Source organism: Dicentrarchus labrax, unplaced genomic scaffold (assembly GCF_905237075.1).
Source record: "Dicentrarchus labrax unplaced genomic scaffold, dlabrax2021, whole genome shotgun sequence".
NCBI classification, from domain to species: Eukaryota; Metazoa; Chordata; class Actinopteri; family Moronidae; genus Dicentrarchus; species Dicentrarchus labrax.
The window spans coordinates 20,201,218-20,221,978 of record NW_026136723.1 but is presented as its reverse complement, the minus strand read 5'-3'; the positions used below and the strand labels follow the sequence as shown (position 1 = coordinate 20,221,978).

Here is a 20,761-nt window from a genome sequence, read left to right as displayed (position 1 = left end):
TGCTATCATACTGTGTACCTGCTGCTTTCCCTACAGGCCCTGGGTGACACTTTCTATAATGCAGTAATCCAAAAATCATGTTATCATGCCTTGGGGAATGAAATACAGTGAGTGCAGCTTCAATCCTATTACCCTGAATGGAGTCAGTGCGCCTTATTTTTCTAAGATTTGTCTTAACACAGTGGATTATCATTGCCCCCTGAAAACCTGTGCATCACAAAAGCATTGGGCTCACATATCCCCAGATACATTTCTGCAATAATCCACCGCTCCTTCCACAGGCCAGAAAAGGCAAACAAACACATACACACGTGCATGCATGCAGCAACATGCTGACATTGAGACTTATCTGTCGATTTGACGCAAAGTAGCATCCGATGGTTTTATGCAATCCAGCGTATTTTAATGTATTTTGAGGAATTCGAACGTGCTGCATATATAGAGAGAATTCCCGCGGGTCTCACTCACTGACTGGTTGCAGATGGGGAAGATTCCCATTTCATGATAATTTGCTCTGCTGGAATGACATCTGAAATACATGACATCAAACATGAATATACTTTACATATTCTAATGTTCTTGGAGTATAAGTAAAAAATGGTGACAAAAATATGAAGCTCTTATTTTACACAAATACATTTTGTTCAGTCTAGTGGGAAAACCTTGTGCTGTTTAAATCATGAAGAAAATGGTGCAGACAAGGAAATAAGAAAAAGTAATTGATGAAAGCAATATGTACCCAAATGGAAATTCATGAAAGCTGTCACCTTCATATCTTTGAAGACAGCAGCATGTCTGTAACATAAGCTTTCCTTGTGTAAAGACTACTGCTTTGATTAAATGTTAGCAATCCCCACACACTGGAAAATATACTGAGGGACATCTTTGATAAACTTGTGAAATAAATTCTTTCCAATAAAAATGTTCTTGAGGATGATGATTTGCGGAGGAGCGCAGCGCTGACATGGTGCACATTGCACATGGTTCTTTTCCCAGCACCCCTCCCTCCAGGGGTCTCGGTGGCGAGGATCTCTAATGAGACTTGCGTTATTAATCCTTGCAATGGGGTACATGAATTCACTCCAGAGCAAAGGCTTCAGCAGCCACCTTGGCCCATAAAACCTGGAATGTATTCCTTTCATGTGCTCTGTTGATGATCTACTCTGACAACAATATGGTAAGACTTCCCTTCCCCTGTCGCGCGGGCCCTGGCCCGGGGCCAAAGAGGGTCATCTCAGACACACTTGGACTTTTATAGGTGGTCAAGAAACATGCTGACAGGTCACAAGTGGGAGCTCCTTTATGAGTAGGACCTAAACATCCACCTCATTTGGAATTAGTTTATTTATAGGTGGCCTGTAAATCACGTTTATTTTGTTTTCTAGCTTTCGAATGGCTTTGGGGTCATTTTAGAAAACCAACATACTTTTAGGCCACGGCCATTAAAACAACAGCATCCAGTTTGTTTTACCAAGATTTTCTCTCAACGGGCTTGTAATCATCTGTGAAACATAGCCGTAAAAGTGCAATGATCAGTTGTGAAATAATTCATGCAAAGAAAATTTCACTTGACTTATATCTTAATGAGAGTGTAAAGGATCACAGAGGCTGCGCCTGTGCAGGTGGCATGAAAGCCACATTTTTTTCTCAAAAACAATAATTCTCTTAACATAATTTATCAATAATTTTCTGATCATGCAAGGGTCCATTAAATAAGAAATGCTATACAGCAGGATTGCACTAATGAGGTGTTGACAGCTCAGGTGTGAAATGTTCGACTTTGGTTCTTGTACTCCTTTGATCTATAGATTTACCCTCTTACTATAGAATGACAGTGAGTCAAGAGAGCAGCACCTTTGCTGTGTGCTTGTGTGTGAGAGACACATAGAGACAGAGACAGAGAGGGCATAAACAGACATACAGATTGACAAAAAGTGTATTATGTTTAATCCTGGATCAAGTTCACCAGCCTGTGATGATCCTCATAATGCATATTTTCAGTTCTTGTTAATTTTGCCCTTTTATATCCAAATGCATTCACACAAAGCCTCTGGGATTTGTAGAAAATTGGCTTTCACAAGCAGCAGTTCCTCCTGATTTTGCTAAAATGGAATTAATGACTTAGGGTAACCCTTTTTCACAAAACCCAAAAGCTACTCCAGGGGCATCGTTTCCCCGAGGAATCCTGCATTTGCTACAAAGAGCAGAAAGAAGGAGGCAATTGGTGAAAATCAAGATTTGGATTATGCTGCAGATAAGTGAGATTCTCTGTTGAGAGACAGGTCAAAATAAATAATAGAACTGGCTTTGAGTCATTTAAAAAAAAAGAAGCTTGATCTCAATTGTCAGGCGTTTGTTGTTTCCATCTCTGTGCAGCAGTCTGGGAAGGGTCTCGGTCTTGATTGACAGATTGTGTGCTGTATGCATGTAGCTCTGGTCCCCTGATGGCCCAATAGCCAGCTTTACTGTCCCATTTATGACACGAGCCAATCTGCCTCCAGCCGAGACTCTCCCTCAGCTTTTCACAGATTTGTATCCCCATTTTCCCCAAATTCATCTCACCCCCTACTCCCCCTCCAGCTTACTTTAAGACTCACACATGCACAAACTGCCCACACACACACACACACACACACACACACACACACACACACACAAGAAGCAAACACAGGCACAAGCTGAGTTCACTGCAGTTGAAGATGATGTAAAGTGAGATGCAAGTGGAAAAAGTGAGAGTTAACTGCCTGCATGCAGCTCTCTTACAGTGTTAAGTTACTTTGATATAACCAACGATGGGAAAGTTATCCGGATCAGTCACTAGAGAGCGCTATCCTAGTGTCACTGCTGAGAAATCCCTTCATCTTTAGGCCTGGGTACAGTATGAACGACGTTTGTTGTGCGTGCGACATGTTTGATTATTTCTGGTTTCGGGAGCTTCTCGATCGCTCTCACTTACTCTTTCAGTGTGTGTGTGTGTGTGTGTGTGTGTGAGAGAGAGAGAGAGAGAGAGAGGGAGAGAGAGAGAGAGATACACAGACATGAGCAATTAAAAATTCTTATATATTCAGTAAACACTTTATTTTTTTTATTCAGTTTTTTAATTATTAACCAACAACTGTGATTATATTTATTTAATTGTATTTTCTCCGGTTGCATGCAGACTTGTGCAGTGTTAGTGCGTCCTTTCCCTACGTTTGGACACCCCCCTGCCAGAACTGCACAGTCCTGTACGTTATTTGAATTTCAGGGGCTAGAGTTTACCAGCACACTGAAACACGATGGTTCACGTCTTTTTAACCCCTCCGTCATTTCAGATACAAAAATAACTAAAAGAAAAGAACCTTTTTATTCTGCTGTCTGAATCCTCACACCCATCAAACTGCCTACCAATATTTAATTGCATTCAAATATTCTAAAAACAGGCTAAACGGTTCTATATTTTTATTATAAGTTAAATTATATTAATGTGTTAATTCGTTATTTTTCCTATCTAATAAGCTACCTATAGTAAAAGCCTCATATAGGCACTGATAAAGAATGTTATTTTTTGTTGCGTATCAGTTAGTCACCAATTTAACAACAATTCAAAGGTTTAAAAAAAAAAAACTCCGAACATAGGAAAAAAAAATACGTTTCTATATATGAAAAGCCTATATATTTTTATTTTTTCATCTTCTTGAGGGAATTAAAGCCCTAGCAACAAAATGGATTTGTCACACAGTCTGAGAAAAGGGGAAGAAAAGCTTGCCTATAATAAAGGTCTACTGACTTTACTCGACTTTTATTTTACTTGAGCAGAGACAAATAAAATAAGAATTAAAAAAAAAAAAAAAAGCGTAACGTATTAATTTCAGTTTTACCCCTTCAGCTCGTGTTCACAGCCAATGGTTTTATTATAGCCAATACTGAAAACGTGGAAGTGGAAGAGGCGACGGAGGCCAATTATAGGAAATAAGGTGCACATGTGATTTTTTTTTTTTTTCAAAGTGTTGGAGTGTTTGCAGGGGGGGAGAAAGGGTCTCGGCGTTTGCTGTTCATCGAGCATAAATCTTCCTGGTTGAGTGAGTGGAAGTAATCTGACAAATATCTGAATGTGTGTGTGTGTGTGTGTGTTTTTTTTCTGTTGCTGTTGGACGTGAGGACTTGAAGCCGAAGCTGAAAGTTTAGAGGTGATTGTGCGATGGGGGAATGCAGGGCTGCTGAAGTGCGACCATTTTGGTGTTTAATCTTTGAGGTAAAATGTGAAGAAATGCTGCTCGTCGTTTGAGCCCTTTTATAAATTACCCTTCACTCATAATTCTTTTTTTTTTATAAAACAGATAATTTGCACTTCTAATCTATTGTAAAACGATATGAAATGTTGGATTTGTGTTGCGCAGAGAGCTCCACTAACCGGGATAGAAGAGTAAAAATGAACTTAACGACAATCAAGACAAATTCGCTCTTGATATTATTTCCACCAGACGCTTTCTAATTGAATTAGAGTAGTGCAACCATTGGCTATGGAGAGGGCTGGTGCCCCCGCATGCTTCTCCAAAAGCTCCTCCCCTATCGCTTACAATCAGTTGGGCGTGTGGAGAACTACATCTTATAAGAGCCGCTGAACGTCTCATGTCCAGCACATAATCTGATCTGAAAATCCGTAGGTGAGGAGAAGGTTTTCACCTACTTCCATGATCATTGGTAAGGGAGGGAGGCGCGCAGAGACAGAAACAACCAGGGCCGCCGGTGGTTGTGTCGCCTCCTCGGCTGAGATTCACTCCTTTGGACTCCTTGAAACTCTTCTTATTTATTGCAAGATCTAAACAATGCAGTTAGAGAACATCCTTCCCAGCGCTAGCATCAATTTACCCAAGACCTTTTTCAATCTCTCCTCGTCGGACAGTGCCAACAACAGCCCGAGGCCGTCATCGCAGCTTGAATATCAAGAAGTCGACCGGACGGAATCAGAGTCGAGCAGCGCTCCTAAGAAATATCTGAACGGGGTGGGAAACGGGATGCTGGGTGAGGGAGAGGGGGACACTTTCACTAAAACCGGGCCCGATGGGAGAAAAGGCTCCCCGGTGCTCGGTGAGGACGAGCTGACGAGCGGTCGGCGTTACAACATAGACGAACTTGGCTCTGACAGATACTTCATCTCGTCGTCCCAGGCGAGTTCCGACATGGCCAGCCCCTGTTCCCTCTTTCCCTATGCAGGACAGACCGGGTCGGTGTACACCGGGTCCAGCAGCTCCAGGTACCCGGCTTCACTTCATTACGGATCCGTCCTGCCGCCAACAGGCTTCTCCTCCTCGTCCGTGTGCACCGGCCGGAGTCAGTTTAGCAGCGGAGGGTACCAGTTCAGCCAGGGTCCGGGCTGTTTGTACCCCTCCTATCCCGGGACGGGCACGGGTATTGGGTCCATGTCTCTGCCGGGGTCTGCCGCCGGGGCCAGAGCGCAGGTCTATCTGTGCAACCGGCCTCTGTGGCTGAAATTCCACCGGCACCAGACGGAGATGATAATCACCAAACAGGGCAGGTAAGCAGATACGCAGCCGAAGGCTCTTAAGGCCCAATTAACAACCATGTGCAGAAAATGAAAGTTGTTTTTTCGTTTTTATATTTACAGTCAGCCCGTTTAGTCTTTATTTTTCAAGATGTGGGTAATTTTTTTAAAACCACCTTTACGCATGAGCAATATTTTTACGCATACGATCCATACCTACTTTTGCGCATTTTATGGGTTTTGATGCTTTTTAAATTGAAAGTTTCGTTTCTGGTAAATTGTAAATGCACATTTACACAACAGGTTAAACATGACAGGGATGCTATTTACATTTATATCAGATTTAATGTTAGTAGAAGCGTCCTGCCGAATGCAACACGTGAAGACGTTCAGCGCTGAAGTTTTAGAGTTTTGCCTGCTTTGTGAGGACAGCTGTTTAATTATTTCTGTTTTCCCTTTTCCAGACGGATGTTCCCATTCCTCAGTTTCAACATCACTGGACTCAACCTCACGGCCCATTACAATGTCTTTGTAGAAGTTGTTTTGGCTGACCCGAATCACTGGCGCTTTCAGGGAGGAAAGTGGGTCACTTGTGGAAAAGCAGACAATAATATGCAAGGTGAGTTAAAGAATGAATAAAAACGTATTTAACTCTAGCAGATTTGTATTTTGTGTTTTTATAAATGCTTGAAAAATAAATGTAATAGAAGAACGCGTTTAGAAAGGATGCAGCATTTTTTGCCTTTGATCATATGAGAATCTTATGTAGGTGTTAAGATTCAGATTGTTTTAGGAAATAAGGACAGTTTTTACTTTAAATTTCGGCTAAATGTTTTGACAGGTTGCGATTTTGAGTATTTTAGTGCAATAATTTTGGCTCTTCCGTGGAAAAATTAATTTGAGGTGTCAAGTCATTTCGGGGAGGTGTGAATTTGCTGGTTAAATGCCTTTTTTTAAATGACTGGTACTCCAGAGTTATAACTTTAAATAGAAAAATGATATGATTAATTCTTAATTTGATAATTTAATAACTGAATAATTTAAAGAAAAAGAAGCATTTTTTAAATTTAATCAGCCCCTTTGTAATCTATCAGTTGATATTTGTTTTTATTAAAACAATTTTAAAAAGAACTGTCTTATGTATTTCAATTTAACCTGACTGATAAATTCCCCCAAAACCTTCATGTATCAGAATGATACATTTTCAGGCAAAAGCAGGATTTATTATATGCATGTTTAGACAACATAATTTGCATAGACACAGGCTCTCTTCTTTTCTGTTTTGTCATATTACTTACTACTTTATTTCCATTTTAGGTAACAAAATGTATGTTCATCCTGAATCTCCAAACACTGGTGCTCACTGGATGAGGCAAGAAATCTCTTTTGGCAAGTTGAAGCTGACCAACAATAAAGGGGCCAACAACAACAACACACAGGTTAGATATTGATTTCTGCTGCTTGAATTCACTATTTGCCAAGTATTGACCGGTGATGTCAATACTGTTTCCGATTTTTATTTACTTAAAATCATTTTTTGCATATTGTAACTTTTAAGTGTGATTGGCATCTTTAAATATAGTTAATAAAAAATAAAAAAAAGAATGCGAATACTTTCATGCAGCCTGTTTTGAAATCTGCAGCATTGCACTCATCACACATTTCTCCTTTGCAGATGATAGTCTTGCAGTCGCTTCATAAATACCAACCGCGACTGCACATTGTGGAGGTGACAGAAGACGGGGTGGAGGACATGAGCAACGAAGCCAGAACTCAAACATTCACCTTCCCAGAGAATCAGTTTATAGCTGTCACTGCTTACCAGAACACAGATGTAAGCATTTGAATTATTTGTTTTATTTTTTATTTAGAATGTATTCAGCTGTTTAGTTACAACAAATTTATTCTGAACTGCATGTATTAAAGACTTTTTTTTTATTATTATTGCTCTTTAGTCTCTGCAACTGCAATTGCACTGCTTGCCTTAAGAGGCACATTATTTACACAGGGTTTTTCTTTTTGTTTCAGATCACACAGCTGAAGATAGATCACAACCCATTTGCGAAAGGCTTCCGGGACAATTATGACTCGTACGTATCTTGCACTTTATCAGTGTGGTTCATCTGTTTTTCTTGTGGTGCACTATTTGATGCACCTCTTGGAGTCTTCTTTCTTGCAACTAATTTTTGTTTGTGTGTGTGTGTGTTCTTTATTTGTGGAACAGGATGTACACAGCCCCAGAGAGTGACAGGTTGACTCCGTCCCCTACAGACTCTCCTCGCTCCACTCAAATTGTGCCCGGGGCCCGCTATGCCATGCAGCCTTTCTTTCAGGACCAGTTTGTCAACAACCTGCCTCAGAACCGCTTCTACACCAGCGAGCGGGCTGTTCCCCAAACCAACAGCCTTCTCTCTCCACAGAGTGAGGACGCCAGCGCCGCCGCCTCTGCCCAGCGCTGGTTCGTCCCCCCAGTCCAGCAGCCGGGCTCCAACAAGCTGGATCTGTCGTATGACAATGACTATTCCACCAGTAGCCTGCTGTCCTATGGCATCAAGCCCCTGTCCCTGCAGACGTCCCACGCCCTCAGCTACTACCCAGACTCGGCCTTCGCCTCCATGGCCGCAGGCTGGGGCACCAGAAGCTCTTACCAGCGCAAGATGACCACGGGCCTGCCCTGGTCCCCTCGACCAAGCCCCCCAGCCTTTCCGGAGGACCAGCTGGGGGTTACTAAAGACAAGCTGCCCGAGGAGAGCGCACCGCCAGCCTCGACCTGGATCGAGACGTCCCACTCACTGAAATCGGTGGACTCTACCGATTCTGGTGTGTACTCCGTGGTGTGCAAGAGGCGCAGAATGTCCCCTGGGGGCTCAAGCACAGAGAACTCCCCAACCATCAAGTGTGAGGACTTGACTACGGAGGAGTACAACAAGGACAACCCAAAAGGCATGGGTTATTATGCATTCTACACAAGCCCCTAAGACTGTATTTATTGAAACTAAATATAATTCTTTTGTTTGAGTGCTCTCCATTCCTTGTTAATGTCTTTTTTCTCTTTTCTCTAAAGGTGCCAAAGCTTAGTGTTCCCCCAAGCAAGCTGCACAAGGTTATTTTCCCAGGCCAGCCCCTCTCACATACCTGAGCAGAAACATGCATAGTGATTGTTGTTTTTGAAAAAGCATGTCCCTTTTTATTCATTTATTTTTACAACTTTTTTTATTTACAAATGTGAATTTTTTTTAATTTTCTTTTCTCCCTGCGTATTTAAGTCATTTTCGTTGTACAGTATTCGTGCACTTTAGAATGTGATGTATCTTGTACAAAATGTCTTCATGGAGGTGTTATTAAATGGATAATAAAACAGCTTTTCACAAAGCATTGTCCAAATGTCTTTCTCAGCATATTTTTATTCATATTATGGCCATGTTACATTATGAAAGGCCAGAAGCAGTTCTTAAGATAATATATTGTAAATAAAATCTATCTATACATGCATTTTAAAATGTACAGTAGCTGTTGCAGAAACAGAAATAATTGGATCTTACACATTTTTTGTTAAATCTAATTAGAAAATATGCATGCTTTGTTATGCAGTAAATGTGTATGAGTAGAGGACGTACACTACAGTACTTTATGGCTTATTATAGCGGCCATACGTTTTGGCCTTTATTTTTAGAGGCCCATAAGTGGTTGCTGCTGACAAGTTGACATTGCAACAAGTAGGATAAAGTATACAGTATACAATTTAACCTGCATCTGAATAAAATGATGCTTTCAAATGGGGTGGGAGGTCAATAAAATATAGTATTAAATATAGTAGATGTTATTCACATCATTTCTACTGTAAGCAATGTGAAATAGTTTTCAACAACATTAATTTGAAATTCATTAAACTCTGCTGCTTTAAATATATCGCTCTTCTCCACTTAAGAAGCATGTTTTGTATAATTATTTTAACAGATTTTTTCATATGCAAACACTTATAATCAGGTAACAAATACAAATAATCATAAGCATAGTAAATAATGACAGAAAATGAAAGGATGCATACAGGGTGAAATTTCTATTTTAAGACCAGTCAGCAAGCACTGAGATAGTTCACATTGCTGAAATTTCAATTTGTGCAGGATAAAAGATGGGTGCACTTGATAGAGATTAACTGTATTGGAAGGCTTACAGAATATATGACTTCTGTTTATTAATATTTCACATACTTCATTGATGTTGACCACATATGAAGCTGCTGAGGTTGACCTTGTTCGTTTTATATGTGGGGTAAATGTGTGTTGTTGTACATTTTGTTTTGTTGTCCTATGAAGTAGATTTTATATATTCTATATTAAATCTAAATAAATTAATTAATAAAATATATATTTTGGTCATGTTTTCTTGCTTCTGGAAATAGAAAGCAGTAATTCTCGGAACCTATTGCATTTATGCACAAAAGAGCTGAGCAATCCTTTTTAAGCTACAAAGTGTTACAAGGTAACAGTACAGCTCACAATTCAAGTGAGCGAAGTGTGATTTAAATATGAGATTTATATGTCTTACATGACGTGACTAACAACATAGACCCAATTAGGAGAAAAGCACACAAAAGCACATAGTCCTACTATTCCTTCTGTTGTTGCCATGGTGTTTTCACACATTTTATCATTTACCTAAGTAATGCAACTGCATGCGAGGCATGTGTACTTAGAAAATATGAAAACAGGCTAAAAGGAAAAATGGCCCATCAACCATCCAACTAAGGGCAATGTACAGCTCAACACCTCTATTTATACAGTATATCTATGGCCTCTCCAAAAGAGAAGTCATAATATTCACACACATACTTGGCTCATGTTCTCAGCACCTGTTTTTCCTCGGTGAAAATACTTCAAATCCTCCCCCATAAGGACCCCAATTTGAATTGATTTACATACTCGAATTCTAATTAATTCTGTTGTCAGACTCCTTGACAAAGTGAGGAGTCTGACTAACTCCAATTAACACCTCCTAACAAGGTAGAGTGCTTGATTGCCCTGGCCTCTCAGGAAAGCTGTAAGAAAAAGGCTCTTGGGGGGTTCGAGTCTGGAGAATAAAAATGTTTGCACTTGTACTTGTCAGCAAATTGTATTTTGGAGCATCTGATGATGTTTTTCTTCTCCTTTTCATGTTGTCTTGACCTCTGCTCATCAGTGGTTATGATGTGGAGAATTGCTTTCAAGATTATACCTGGACAACTACAGGAACAAGAAAAGAGATCTGCAGAGATGGGATAGTAATTGATACACTGACAATCAGAGAAATAGAATGAGAATTTTAGACGCCCATAACTTATAATACATAACTAACTTATAAGTTAGTGGAAATAGCAGTTGCTACAACCTCTCTATGTCAGAAAACTCCAAATTCATTTTTGAGTCCTTTTACGTAAACACTGTTAGGTGCTTTGTATATATCTATTTCACATCAATTATGCAAAATATTGCAGTTTAACTTAATAATAATAATCATATGATCAATTTGTCTTTGCACGCGGAACTCCAGCTCACACAAACAAACCCAAGCACATATACATACTCCAAGGGTGCAACCACTGTCACCAGCCGTGAATCATCCTGTTTAAATGCCTTGTCAAAAGCATGTTGGCATTGATATTGGGCACTGCAGATTTAATCTCTGCCATCTTCCCACTGGAATAAAATCTCCTGTCAATTAAGTAGCATACACAGCCACAGCACATGAACTGTAACACGGACATCTATCTTGTATTTAAACTACAAATATCCTCCACTGCAGCTCTGTAAACATCCTCTCATCATTTATTTGATGGATATTCCACAACTTAAAAACAGGTGCCTCTCGGAAGCTCCCGAGAAATCCACAAACCTAGCGACAAGTCGATAGGATGTGTCTTTCTCAACCATTCATGCAAAAAGTACAGTAATCAATAGACACCTCTACAGCATGCTTCCACAAATTCAGACCGTGTTGACTTAACGGAGATATGCGCATTGGGATAAGACCTGAAGAATTGACTACTGTGCTCTACTGCTGTTGTTAACATTGGTAGCTACAATCTCAGTAATCGACTGAGTTTTGTTGTAGTGTCAGTAATACAAGGCCAACCAGTGGTTTGCAGAATTTATAGCGTATTAGTAAAACTTAAGTTCTTGTTTCATGTCGCGTGTCTGTGTCCTTCCCTCAGGCTGTCCATTGGTGACCATGTTGAGAGTTCATGTAAGAAAGGCCAAGGAGGCTATGGAGACATTGTACCCAAGGAGGGCTGACATCTAAACACAGATGAAGGCCTGAGGCTGTTTCCTCACCTTCAGTCACACACTATTACTGCTCTCACTGACTAAATGCAGCCACAGGCAAAAATGTGTGTCTGGGTCAAGATTTTTTAGAGGCCCCCTTTAAAAAGTAAGCTCAAGCAAGACTGAGACGGTGGCGATTATGTTTCCTCTTCACACTATATTTCCCCTTTTGATGTGTTGATAAATGTCACCTCTGTTAAATGATTATCAAGCCACTTAGAATTACTGCAGAATTGTTCCTCAGGGATGGTTCGAGTCCCATATGGTCACTCTTCTGTTTTGTGATGTATTCACTCATGATCTAGTTAATCGTTTTTATTTTACAAAGGGTTTTGATGTTTATATCTTGAGCTTAATGTCGTTAGTCGACACGTCAGATCCAGTCTTTATAATTTTATCTGAAATGATAGACCCAGTTTTACTTCTGGTGACTACTGTGCACATTCAGACCTACACCAAAGCCAAGGACCAGGTCCAGTGTACTTTATTATATTGTACCACCCTTAGAGATAACTATAATGCACAATAACACATGTAGACACCTTCTGGCATGTGTTTATGCCATGTAATATTCTGTTTTATATATATTGAGCATATGTTCTTTATATTATTAAGTGGAGGTCATGGGCACTGACAGTCCTAATGATGCTGACAAAGGCTCACCTTTTAGCTCGCCCCAGGTGTCTGTGTACACAACACAATGCTTTATTTAGTCTCACTACCTCCTTTGGACCTGGTAAATCATCAGTTAAAGGAGGGGTGGGCTGACTACAGTACGGGTGTAATGCTCACAGGTCTGTTGGAGTGAGACCCTGGTGTGAGATGAGTCTCAAGTTAGCAGGGCCACAACTGTTTGGAGAAGGGCGTTGAGTGTTGGCAGAGAGCACGGAGGTGAGAGGAACTGGAGGCGCGGAAGGGCCTTGTGTCGTTGCCCTCAGATGGCGTGTGCAGCGCGCAGGCAAGGCCTTGACTCACTGGTGCATGGATAATGTTGGAGAGAGTATCCCGCGGCTAAGCTGCACTTAACAGCACATTGATTTCAAACCCCTGTGTTCCCTCTGGAGGGCAGTGGGACGCACCTCAACAGGCCGGACCCCCCTTCCCACCTTCCCCTTCTGACCACCACCACCATTTACCATCTCCGCAACCAACCCCTCCCACCATCTACCCATCCCTGGGTCGATTTGGGTACACCATGCTGGTCACTGGCCTCTACTCCCCCCCCCCTCTTCTGAGTGTCCCGGAGGAGCTGAATAGGATTCAGGGGCACTAAGGCTCCCGCAAGACCCTGGTCTTGAGAGCAGTGTTTTGGGTAGGGCATGCAGAGGCAGCCGTGTGGAAAAGATCTGTGGTCAAAATCAATGCATTGGCACTTTGATGGAGCGCTCCAACAGATTTGGGAATTTCACATTCTCTTCTTTCTCTCCTGGCACCATCAGAAGGCCTCACCACTGGCAGGAAAAACAACATCCACAAAACCTTCTGGGAAAGAGGGACTCTTCTTCTGGGACAAAACACGACATAGTCAATATTCATTCATTTGGTGGCTTGTGTCTAATATGTTACACCCTCTAATCTGTCACCTCTTGCCGCTCAAAAGATGAATGAAAAACATGTGCATAACCTTTGCACAGATTCTATAAGTACTGTAGCCATGCCTTTACTAAGAGACACGGGTTGTAATTCTTTCACGACAGTAAGTTCAGTATCTCTGCTTTTTTTTTCCTTTCCAAAGCTTTGAGAGAGAAAACTTTTCTTTCTCATCGTCACCACACCTTGCAGTCTGCATCTCTTTACGTGAGTCCCAGCACAGGTGGATGCCAGTGTGGTGCTTCTTCCACTTGTCTAACTTCTGACTCATCTCCCAGCTGCATTATGCGGATGCATGTTTCAGGAGCAGTACACAGCACTCTTCTTTGTGCGCTAATGGGCTCTCAGCATCTTTAAGACTCAGGGTACAATTAAGAGGTGATAGTTTGATCTCCCACCTCGCAGTTCTATTTCTGAGCTGCCGCGTGATTATGCCGGAGGTTGATGGGCGGGTGAGGAACGGGCTCTATTTAAAGGAAGACACCAATGAACTCTTCTGAAAGAACAGACTACTTTTGCTGTTTGCACCTGACTGGTTTCTGTTCTAACTGTATTGTATTCCACTGCAAGTTTGTGATATGACCACAGGGTGATTCTGTGATAATGCACATGACTGAGGGTGTTCATTGTAATTATGGCAGAAGTAAAATTTCCGTTTTGTACAGTCTGTGCTATAGATGTGGAAAAATGGTTGTCCTACAGTTGCTTCCTGGATTAGTTCATTAAAGGTAATTGCAAAGGTCCTCATGTATCTACGCCTACCGGACCTACCATATTTTACACCGAGGCTCCAAATGTATTCTTCCATCTAAAGCTTTGTTTTTGATACATCAGGCATGTTTTGGATGGTTTAAAAAGTGTCTAGGCTATTACAGGCAATTTCACTTTACCAAGTATGACGCTTAAATGACTATAAATAAAAAAGAATTGAAAGTATTTCCCCTAAAGAGTAAATTAAATATGTTCATATCTTGCAGCCGACTGCTGTCAGTGAGACATGAGAGAGAAATGGTTGATACAGCATTGCCATCTGCTGGTGGAACTTAATCATTACACTGTAGTTGCAGCTATTATAAAATGATAAGCAAAGGTTTTTTTTTTTATTGTCATGGATGTACTAAAGGTTTTATACTGCTGGATGATAAGAATTTAATTTCAAATATGTGCAATTATTGCATGACTTCCTCCATAATATTTAGAACTGATTAACTTCAGGTAAACATCTTTGGACAATAAAGTTTATTAAGCTCTGTCTCTCAAATCCCTGAATACTAGATTTACCTTAAAGGCCCAAACAAACATTCATTTTGTACCTTCATTTACAGGTAAATTACAGGTTTATTCTATATGAATTGTTTTCCTTCAATTGATTGCACATTTGTCACAAATGAGAATACAGATATTATTCTAGATTCCTGTGCATTGTTTTTGAGTTATGGGGGTGGTTACTTTGGTTTACATTTCCATGACAGCCTTTGCGTTTAAGGAGATTTAAGATTAAATTAAAAAGTGTGATATAATATCAATTATATAGCCTATCCTGTATCTGGTTGTTTAGTCCTCATTCACACTATATTGTCCCAAAAAATTCAAACCCAAGATACCTAATACGGCTACATGCATCATTTTCATATCACGTTAGTTTATCATTATAACACTTGGACATCTAGACTATAATTCAAAGTAAAGTTTTATGTGTTTTAAAAGTTCTCCTTTTTCCAACTTACATGTGAAATGATGGCAGCACAAGTCGTCCCAGCTTGGTTAAATAGGTAAATAATAAATAAATAAATAAATAAATAAAAAAGCCCGCTTGGGACTTTCAGACTAGACGAAAATATACCCCGCCCTCATCGTTACGTTCTTGGATTTGATTGGCCAAGAACGCCGGCCATTGAACGCGAATTGGCAATCAATCACTGTCAATCATTCTAGGGGCGTGTCCTTAACGCGTCGCCAGGCAAAGCACAGGCAGTTGCTACAGTTCACACAAGTGTCACCCGACCCGGTCCCCGCCGCACATCAACTGGAAAAAACAAAACAAAACAAAAAATAACCCTCCCCAGAGCTGACGGTGTGCTGTAAGACCGGCGACAGGTGAAATGGACGAGTCTTCGGAACAAATGAGGCCCCTCTTGAGAACAGTAAGTACCCACCCAACACAGTTACAACCGTTGGCCCACCATTATATGTGTGTCGCTCTTTGTCCGTGTTTGCCCCCTGTTTCTGCCCAAGCAGCCGTGTGGGGAAGTACGAGGGATGCTTGGGAGTCAGATTCAGAGGGGCACCATCCGGCGGCTGCTATTGTTAGCCGGCTTCTACTTCTGACACGTGGCGTGGTTACAAGTTGTGTGTCCAGGTCTCTTGTTAAAAGTCAGCGAAAGCGTCCCTTCACATATATATATTTATGTATATATTTTTATAGAAAATTGTTTCACCGGTCTGTTTTTAATTGTTTTGGTTCATCTTCTTTGTTGGTTTAAGACAGTGCTTGCTAACTAGCCAGGACGCGAGCAGAGTCAAGCCGGTTTCAGTGGCGTTTTTAATGTTATTAACATTAGTTGAATTAAAGGATGTCCCGTTAGCTTGCAAGTCTGGACATAAAGTGTGTGTCCAGATTAAAACGTATACTGAACTAGCATTAGATTATAAGCATCTGGTGCTGCCTGAGTGACTGACACTGTGTTATAATGTCTGTAATTAATTAAGGTTACACCGTTGTGCCGGCTTTGTAGCTTTATGTTCAACAGGTTTACTCTTCCCTCACTTCATTTATGTGAGTTGATAAGATCTGCTGGTACGTTTACAAAAAAAAAAATATATATATATGTATAAAGGCTAATTTGCATATCAAATGCGCCCAGAATAGATCAGCTTTGTGTGACATTTCCAAGTCAGGAAGTGCTGCTAATTTTACTGTGAAAGCCTGTGCAAGCAAGCAAGTGAGGGGGGGGGCTGGTAGTGGGAAAATAGACATGGAAGTGGAGGACACATTATTATTTTGCACAGTATCAGACACGTGAGTTACAGTTGGTTACATTCACCAAACTGTCTACAGTGTGATGTTTTAGCTGAGTTGTGGGTGAGAGTAGAGACCCACATCCTGTCTGTTGGGTGTAACCTAACAGTCACAGATGGGATGATGAGCATCAGACACACAGCGGCGTGAGGAAGCCAAAAAAAGAAACCAGTTGCAGTGCTAAGTTTAAAATGCATGCTGACTGTCTGACATCAATGTCACCGGGTGTAGAGTTGTCCACTACTAGGCTTGTGTGTGCGTGTCCCCTCAGTATATGTGTGTGTGCAAGTCTGGGGAAACTTGACCCCTGGCTGCCCAATAGAAAGGAGTTGCTGGATAACTGCTTACTTCTTCTCTAGGTATTAAAAGTCAACGCGTTCACTGTGACACATGACCCTTCAGGCAGTAACTGAGCTGCTTGATGCCTAAGAATGGGCACATTAACTGTTTACCCCCCCAAAAAACCCTGCAACATCCCAAACAACACACCAGTTGTTAAGCTGGGCGAGGTCAGACATTCAGCTAGTGTACGCATGTTTAAAAAAACATGAGTCTGGTTTCAACAAGAAACTCTTGTTATTTTCAGGCTTGTTAGTTGTTGGGGTCTTCCTTTTGACGTAAGGAAAAGGGTTTGAGTCATACCAAGAATGAACATGCATTTATACTACCAATTATCATCATAGGTTGCGTTTGTGGCTTTTTTTCTAGAGAGCTACTTAGAGAGCTTAACTCTATGTTCAACAGACATGTATTAGTGTTTCCAGTGTTAGAGATGAGTTTATTACAACTGAATGATTTTAGTGGAAAATTCCTTCTACGACTCTGTTTTGTCTCTTTTACCAGAAAGATGGGTTAAATTATTTTATCCTACATAGACTTTGTACCAAAAAGTGTTATACCAGCAAACATTTTGAAGTTGATATGTGTATTTTATTTAAAAACAATTTTAAAAAAAGTTATCAGGTGATAATGACATCCTAAACTCCTGCAGACTATTTTCCTTTCTTTGGTCCATGTGTCATATTTTGACAATAAATACACACTTTCTGTCACGGACATCTTGAGCTCTGTTTATCGGCTATACTCACCTGGCTCTACAGTGTGAGCTTTCATCGAATTTTACCTCAGGTGTTTCGCGGCTTGCCACACGAAGAGGGATTTGCGCGTCCTGCTGTTCCACTACTAAAAGAGGGTTTTAGTCCAGCCAGTGTAGGCTCTATGACCTGGACTATTTTTGGCTCAGCACTTACAGCCAGGGCTAGTGAGTGTTTTATGATGCTTACTCATTGTATGGCATTGCTTGGAACGGGTAATTACACAGAATCAGCCTCTTTGCCAGTCTTATGGTGCTCTGTTCTGTTCAGCTATACCATGATAATACGATAGAAATAATTAATTCCTAAGTTACCCAGCAAAAGGGCTAATTGGCGTACACAACAGAGAGCCTGTTTGTTTATATTGTACCCAATCTACTTTTTGTGAGAATGAAATGCTCGTTTAGAAAGTAGGATGTGATTAAACAGTACAACAGTCCATATGGTTTTAAGTGCTTTTCGGAGGCAGTGGTCCACAAAATCACATAGAAATTGACAGACATGTGTACCATTGTCATGCAGTTGATTTCTGTCTGTCAAGTTTGCCTGTCAACATAGTTGGCAATCTTTTCTAACTTCTCTGTGCCTCACATTCACACCTTTCAATGCATTTACACTTTGGAGCTTCTCTGTAGAGCTACAAGCTTCCACTGAAGGTAACCGACTTGCCATCAACAATAGCTGTGGAGGTAGGGGAGATTGTCATTCTTTTCTTTTAGCCACCGATTCGAATCAGCAACATTTGACCACAAGCCTTCTTTTATAGCCTGTAGATTACCTCTGGGAGATCTTTGATCGGAGCCCTACTGACTGTGACATTTTGAAGCTTGTGTGTGAACAGAGCAATGCCCTAATGTTAACTGTGTGAATGTAAAAGGCAGAAAAGCAGATCAAAGGGCCAAAGATTGTACTAATCTAATTTAAATAGTATTAGGCCTCTGTCTACCGTGCGTACAGAGAGGATTTGAAAGCTCGTCCAATTACAGGAAAACTTACAAAACTCATCAACTCATTATGCTGCTGAGTGGGGTCTGAGTCTTGGTGGTTGCCTATGACAGAGCTTGGTTTCCTTTTGGTGGTCATATGAACTGGGATGGATAATAGATCTAAGACACTGAGAAGTTAATCTTGGTTCCCTAAGCCTCTTTCTTGTGTGTAAACAGTGGGAGGTGCACATGCCAGGCAAAGCTGTGTTACCTCATGAGCGAAAATCATAGGATGGCTGACTGTATGGATGGATGGATATGTTTAGAGCTGAAGCTATTAGTCAATTACTCAGTGATCTGATTGAAAAAATAATGCAACTATTTCGATAATTGATTAATAGTGTTTTTCTTTCAATTATCTCCTGGTCCAACCTCCAAACTGGGAGAATTGACTGCTTTTTCTCTCTTCCATGATAGTATGCTGAATATCTTTGGGTTTTGGGCTATTGGTCAGCAAAACAAGCAGTGTGATGCATTTCATCTTGGGCTTTAACAAACTGTGGTGGGCATTTTTCACAGTTTTTGTTGGCCAAACAGTTATTAAAATTAATCGGCAGATTAACATGACACAAAAGCATTTTCATGGGCATGCTGCCTAAAGAGAACAGTACATGTTAAGGACATTTGACACTTACATGCAGTGATTAGATTAGGTGTGTGGATGTGGGAAAATAAGAAGGGTTTGAATTTCTATTGCTATCTGTTTTGTCATTCTTGACACTTTTCATGTGAGCAACAGAGTGTAACGCTTGGGACACACAAGAGACGAAAGTGACGCAATATGTCAATTCTCACTCGAGCTATAGCCTGGCTGTTCACATCAGAAGTGAATTTTTCCGTGCCCGCCAACAAGCGATTATGCTCCTCTGCTGTTCTTTGTAATAACCTCATGAATTTATAATGTGAAGCTTTTTATGTGTTACTGGATGAGCTGGGCGTCGCTTCTTCTGCAAGGGAGTAAAAAGGACCATCACCTAGTGATGATCTGTTGGGAGGGGCTTTTCTCCTGTGTGTGTGTGTGTGTGTGTGTGTGTGTGTGTGTGTGTGTGTGTGTGTGTGTGTGTGTGTGTGTGTGTGTGTGTGTGTGTGCTGCTCTTCTCTCTTGCTCTCTGTTAAGACACAACTAAAAAAATAATAAAAATAGCAGATACTATTTGTACTAAATATATTGGCTGATATTTCATGGGGGTGGGGGGGCGGTGAGGAGATGAGCAGGACAAGGTGTTAGCAAGCCTGGTATGCATATCTGCCAGATCTGCTTGCAGTGCACACATAAAATAGAACATAAGTCGAAACTATTGCTGCAGATCATGAGCCGGCCGCGGAGCTCTGCGGCCATAGCTCACTCTGTCTGAACAGCCCAATAGGTTAACATGGGTGCTGAAAAGAAGGGGGCAGCGCTTTGCAGCGCGTCTGCCTACTGTGTGTCCCTGGCGTAACACTATAAATGCCCTCCATGAGAGAATGCCTGATAATGTGCGTCGTTATCCCCATATTTAAAGATATCCCCCTCTCTATGAAGATCAGATATTTGGAACAGCTATAGACACTTCTCATTTCTTACATGATTTGACAGCACATGGTTTCTAGCATAAACTGGACCCTACTCTCTTTCACACTGTCATGTGGTTTGCATTAGAAGCTACACTACTGAAATAATTAGTGTTGGGAATGTGCTTTTGGATTAGTGTTTGTGTGTGTGTAAAACTACATTTTAATTTAAGTATTTTGTTCATGACCTTTCTTTCTGCATACATACTATACAAAATATTATAGGACACAAAACCAACTGTTCTACTAGTTATAAGGGAAACTGTGATGCAGTCTGGCAGGCTATATTTTGATAATGCAGAACTACCCAACAAGAAAGAACCACAAACAGAAAGCAAAAACCCTAAATTTAGTTACAATTTATACGACGACTGTCGTCATCTGTACCACACCAGTACATTGGATGTATTGTGCAGTGCAGCTACATACCAATGGGTGTACTAATATTACACATCATTATAGTACTGTCTTCTATTGTGGCTTTACATTAGGAACACGTGTTATAATGTATTTATTCATTCATTATTCATGTCTGTTTAATATACAGTTTACTTTCCAGTAACTCCCCAGTATACAATCCTGTAAAGTTGTATAAAGAAGAGTTGAAACAACAGCTGAGTAAAGCGTTAAGTCATTTATCAAGAATAAATGCCAAGCATTTGATGATTCCAACTTATCAAATTTCAGGATTTGCTGCTTTTCCTTCTCTTACCTCACAAAAAAACTGCATAGTT

General features: G+C 40.7%; 2 protein-coding genes across 10 annotated transcripts in view; both read left to right on the top strand.

Moving 5' to 3' along the window:
• Positions 1–4,402: 4,402 nt before the first annotated feature.
• eomesa (eomesodermin homolog a) lies at positions 4,403–8,869 on the top strand. 2 transcript variants are annotated; one of them, XM_051391600.1, is made up of 7 exons: positions 4,404–5,518; positions 5,950–6,104; positions 6,803–6,924; positions 7,161–7,319; positions 7,514–7,575; positions 7,710–8,428; positions 8,550–8,869. In XM_051391600.1, exons 1-7 carry the CDS (start codon positions 4,809–4,811, stop codon positions 8,561–8,563), a joined length of 1,941 nt encoding a protein of 646 aa, XP_051247560.1. In that variant the 5' UTR covers positions 4,404–4,808; the 3' UTR covers positions 8,564–8,869. The 2 variants fall into 2 exon arrangements, with proteins under 2 accessions (XP_051247559.1, XP_051247560.1); XM_051391599.1 differs by having other exon boundaries at positions 4,403–5,518; positions 7,710–8,869.
• Positions 8,870–15,326: 6,457 nt separating this feature from the next.
• Positions 15,327–20,761, top strand: part of LOC127358465 (sodium bicarbonate cotransporter 3) — a 44,252-nt gene continuing 38,817 nt past the window's right edge. For 6 of the 8 annotated variants that reach the window (XM_051391586.1, XM_051391585.1, XM_051391587.1 and 3 more), the window contains exon 1: positions 15,327–15,521. In XM_051391586.1, the coding sequence (XP_051247546.1) occupies positions 15,480–15,521 (42 nt within the window). In that variant the 5' untranslated portion in view covers positions 15,327–15,479. The remainder of the gene's footprint in view (positions 15,522–20,761) is intronic. The other 2 variants (XM_051391592.1, XM_051391591.1) reach the window with 1 other exon arrangement.